This window comes from Penaeus vannamei, chromosome 2 (assembly GCF_042767895.1).
Source record: "Penaeus vannamei isolate JL-2024 chromosome 2, ASM4276789v1, whole genome shotgun sequence".
Lineage (NCBI taxonomy): Eukaryota > Metazoa > Arthropoda > Malacostraca > Decapoda > Penaeidae > Penaeus > Penaeus vannamei.
The window spans coordinates 1165106-1170105 of NC_091550.1; the positions used below are offsets into that span (position 1 = coordinate 1165106).

The 5000-nt window shown below is 33.9% G+C and overlaps 1 protein-coding gene across 2 annotated transcripts in view; it reads left to right on the top strand.

Moving 5' to 3' along the window:
* The window catches only part of LOC113823697 (TBC domain-containing protein kinase-like protein), an 8554-nt gene that overhangs the window by 1560 nt on the left and 1994 nt on the right, over positions 1 to 5000 (top strand). For both annotated transcript variants that reach the window (XM_070128309.1, XM_070128317.1), the window contains exons 2-15: positions 1 to 26; positions 371 to 477; positions 648 to 805; positions 1047 to 1202; positions 1398 to 1503; positions 1889 to 2083; positions 2342 to 2454; positions 2752 to 2892; positions 3025 to 3174; positions 3331 to 3439; positions 3661 to 3822; positions 4040 to 4217; positions 4472 to 4678; positions 4977 to 5000. The exon at positions 1 to 26 is cut by the window's left edge; the exon at positions 4977 to 5000 is cut by the window's right edge and continues 138 nt beyond it. In XM_070128309.1, the coding sequence (XP_069984410.1) occupies positions 1 to 26; positions 371 to 477; positions 648 to 805; positions 1047 to 1202; positions 1398 to 1503; positions 1889 to 2083; positions 2342 to 2454; positions 2752 to 2892; positions 3025 to 3174; positions 3331 to 3439; positions 3661 to 3822; positions 4040 to 4217; positions 4472 to 4678; positions 4977 to 5000 (1832 nt within the window). The remainder of the gene's footprint in view (positions 27 to 370; positions 478 to 647; positions 806 to 1046; positions 1203 to 1397; positions 1504 to 1888; positions 2084 to 2341; positions 2455 to 2751; positions 2893 to 3024; positions 3175 to 3330; positions 3440 to 3660; positions 3823 to 4039; positions 4218 to 4471; positions 4679 to 4976) is intronic.

Genomic DNA, 5000 nt, shown 5'->3' on the forward strand with positions numbered 1-5000 from the left:
TGTGGACATCCATAGAGGAAAACATGGTAAGTACTGCTGAAAGATTTAATTCAAATACATAATATGAGATCAAAGTGTATGGTTAGTTGTTGAAGCTCTAAGAATGTGAATAATCCCTAGAAGGTAATCTGAAGAAAAGAATAGATTCAGGAATTATTGGAGTATCATGTATTTGTAGCAAATTCAATCCAATTATAAATCTTAGTGTATGAATTTTTTAGTACCTATAGGAGTCTTATTTATTTATCTTTGTATCTTTTCATTTTATTCATTTAAACAGATCATTTTGGTACTTTAAGAGGAAGGAATTAGTATTTGCAAATTATTTTTCATTCATATATGATGAGTTCAAAGGAGATTTCCATTTCAGAAAGAATAATGGTAATACAAGAATACTATCGAATGAATTTACGTATGGCGGCAGAGAAGTATGAGCAGTTTAGAAATCAAAATGGATTAGCACAAGTGGCCCATCAGGTAAAGATATTGTACAGTATGATAAGTTATGGAAAAATACATTTACAGTCTTTTTGACAAAAATGTATATATATTTTTATGACTATGTATAGATAAATGGATTTAATTAATCTGTACTGCTTCTGTATGTCCTTGTAGAATTTTTGTGCAACCAATCACATATATTACAGGTCATTCAAGGGCTTGTATACCTCAACAACTTTGGAACTGTGAACTGCAGCTTGAGTCCAGACAATATCTTAATTGATCCATGGGGAAAGGCAAAGCTATACAATTATGGACTCTATTACATGACAGAAGCAGGCACAGCAGTTTCGTTTCCTCTTGGGTTAGTACAAAGCTCCATTTCCACTATTTTTTTTTTTTTATCAGTTTTAAAGTATTGTATAGTGTTGCTTTGTTGCATCATTCATTAACTTTTATTCAAAATGCATGTTCTAAAAAAAAAATTGTTGTTAGAGATCACAGTATAACTTTAATGTTTGATTGAAAACTGGACATAGTATGAACTGACTATTTCATTTTTAAACATTTAGAAATAGTCCAGTTCATAGGACTTATACTTGTAGGGTTGTGCAGTATACAGCACCGGAGGTACTGCTGCAGGGTGGGACCCAGGACAGTGGGACAGGCACTTCTACTGTGTCAGGCAATCCAGCTTGGGATGTCTGGTCTCTTGGCATAATTTTGGCTGAATTAGCTCTTGGCTGCAAGCTTTTTTCCAGGTAAATGTATGATTGAATAAACCTATGTTTGAAACAGACTATTATATAATGCTGAATTTTTTGAGTATAGAGAGATAGTAGGTTATATTTTTAACTCTCCTTTTTACCACAGGTATCCTAATCCTTGTGCTGGGTTCTGCTAAACTAATGACCTGTAGTTAAGTTTGGAAAAATGTTTTCATGTTTAAATTTCAGAACGGAAGGTGTAGAAAACATAGTAGGTGAAGTGTTGAAATTGACTCAAACAAATGATCCCCTTAAGTGTTTGGCCCAGATGCATGATGCTGTTGACAAACTTGATGTAAGTGTGAAATTTTAATGTTTTGATTGTCATTTGTAGTAAAATTTTCATGATGTGTAAAATGCTATAAATCAAATACATATTAGCACAGAAATGTGTATATATATTAGAATGAACTCTATATATTTTATAGAATTATATACTGTAAGTATATAGTGAGCTATGTAGATATTGGTTTCTGTGAGATAATTTAGTTTATCTTTTGTTTTGAGAATGTAGTATTGTGGTCAGTAGTTATCACTGATACCAGAAAATTACAAGAGCATTATCCTTTTATCAAAAGTATTTTTATCTGACTTTTCCTTGGATGAATCGACCTTCATATTTAAACATTTATGATGAAAAAAGCCCAATTGAATTCTTGAAAACCCTTCTTTATACACAGGCTCTGAGCGAAGAAATGAGAAACTTCCTCTGTCAGTGTTTGACAGTTGATGCTGAAGAAAGACCTCTGCCACGCAACCTACTGTCTCACCCGCTCTTCCAGCCTTTCATCATTTCCGCTTCTCTTGTGCCAATTCTTCCTCATTTTCCAGTCATTGATCCCTCTCTGTGCCTTGTTGACTTTGCACAGTACAAGGTATGTGTTTTCATTTTGCTTGGGTGAATATGAGTGGGTGTGTGAGTGGGTTGGATGCATGTGTGAGTGAGATAAGTAGAAAATTGTACTGGTCTCCAAATGGATTATTTGATTTTATGGAAATTTTTGAAATAGATATAATCATTATCTTAGAAGCTATCTCTTTCTCACCTACTTTTTTGCATAGTTGTGTTTTTGAAATATTTATCATTCTTGTTTTATCACTTGTTTGAAAAGATGGTGTTTTCTTTATTTTAGGCAAAATTGGGTGTTATGGAAGAAGATAAAGGTGAGATGCTGTTGGACTATCCTCTAATACAGGACTCAGAGGATTATCAGACCACACCTGTTGATGAGAATATGACATACAGGTATGCAAATTCTCTTTTGCTAGTATATTTAGACTTCCTCCCTTCCTTCCAATTGGTAAGAGTGACTTTTATAGTTCTTTCTTGATATTTAGTTAGTGAGATTGTCTTTCCACTTATATTACAGTAATGTTACATATTTATCTCTTCATATGTATCTGTGTTATTATCATTATTTTTAATGATACATTGTTTAGATGGTCATGAAAAGAAAATATACACCAATATCAGTGGTGAAGTGGTAACTACTATTTTGTTTTCCTCAAAGCATGAACTTTATAATTTCTTATCATTTTATAGGAAGTGCAAAAGAGATCAACTAAGTGAAAGAAGCATGAAGGAGATTTATTATATATGGCAACTAGCCGGTGGTAATGTTGAGCAAGAACTGAAAAAACAAAAATTGATCCGGACAAAGCCAGCCATATTAACATTGCCGTGGTATGTGTTCACTGACTTTATTGCAAAAGTGTAGTTTCTTGACGTGCATTTTCCGTGAAATTAGTGGTGTTTGAAACTCTTCTTATAGTATCCTTATTCCTTACCCCTTTAATATCATTTTGTTGATTGCAGTATAATGGGTGTTGAAGGAGAGGTCTTCGGTGGAGGTATGAATCGCCATCAGTTGTTGGAGGCAACGACAATCATTCTGCCTTTGCACAACTTGAGGAATAGGCTAGACCACATTCCCCCTGAAAAATATTATCCTCTTATAACACAGGGGTAAGTCTTTCATTTTTTGATTTATGATATAAGCGAAGTTGGTTATTATTTGTATTTGTGCTTATTATGGTCTAGGTGAATAAATTATCTTGAAATTAAACACATATAAATGTTAGGCAGGTATCATTTTACTCATATTTTTGTACATTGTCTTAGTGAGTGCGGCACAGATGAACTAGAGACCAGCCAGCTTCCGTTAGTCATTAGAGAACGGGATGTGGAATACCAGTTCCATCGCTTATTGATCTTTGAGAGATTATTACAGGTAACAAGTCGAGGTATTTTTGCATTTCTTTCTATACATTGCTATCACTGATTTATGACTATATGATTTCTTTTTGTTTGAATTACTGTTTAATGTAATAACACAAGTTAAGGGAGTAAACAAGGATTGAGATGTAATTAGATAATATGAAATGGATGAATTGCTAAGGAGTGGGACTTGATATGTGAATGAACTTTAATCTGAGTTATTTATTCTTTTAGGCCTATCCTTTCAAAGCTGAATGCATTCTAAAGGAAGCCAGGAAAGACATTCCGCCATTTTTTAGAGCCCTTGTTTGGGCATCTCTTCTGCGTGTTGATGGTGCTGTGGCACAGACATACCAGCAAGTGGACAAAGAAACCCCAACACCCACAGATAGACAGGTTATAATGTTACTTAGTTCTGTCTCTATTTTAGCAGTATTTTGTAGGTATTGATTATGATGAAATTTTGGATGAGACACTGGTTTTGTATTTATATATGTGTATGTTTGTATGTTTATATCTTTCTGTCTCTCCTTGTTACATAATTTGTTATGCTATTTTATATAGTCACCAGTTTAACATGAATTATATATTATGTAAGTATATTCATTAACAGATTGAAGTAGACATTCCTCGTTGCCATCAATATGATGAGCTGCTGTCATCGCCTCAGGGACATGCTAAATTCACTCGTGTGCTGAAAGCCTGGGTTGTATCGCATCCACACTTGGTGTACTGGCAAGGCCTAGACTCACTCTGTGCACCATTTTTGTACTTGAATTTCAACAATGAAGGTGTGTATGATGAAATATTTATTGATGCTTGATTGGCTTACTGTCTCATAAACTTTGCCTCCGTTGGCATAGATAGATCAGACTTAATTAGAAGAAATGAAAGAGATAGCTCCCATCTTTTTAAGAAGAAACTTTTGGACTGTTTAGAGTATGGTTTCCCATATTTCATCCATGCCCAATATGAGTGGAATACCATGTACAGTATCTTCTACATTTTTCTTAACTGTAACATATTTTTTTTTTCTTCCTTTCAGCTCTAGCATACTCATGCTTGTGTGGATTTATTGATAAATATCTGCACAAGTTTTTCTTAAGAGACAATAGTGCTGTCATTCAGGAATATCTTGCCAAGTTTTCACATATGATTGCCTTCCACGATCCACAACTGTTTAACCACTTGGATAACATTGGATTTATCCCTGAGTTGTATGCCATCCCGTGGTTTCTTACTATGTACACACGTAAGCAGATAATTTTGTTTCATGGTTGCATTGGTTTGATATAGAAATTATTGAAAGGTTTGAAAGTTGCCTAATAAGTAGTTTTACATATATGGCAGCAATTTTGCATAAGATAACCATAAAAAGTGTCAAGTAAATTCCATAGTGCTTGAAAGTACTAGAACTCCCTATTGTATATCAGTCAGTGGAGGTCCTGCTAAAAAGAGCAAATAAGGAAAGAAAGTGCTAACATTTGATAAATATGCATAGATTGCTGTTACCAAGGAGACATAACAAAATCTCTTTATTTAATTGACAGATGTGTTTCCTCTTCACAAAATTT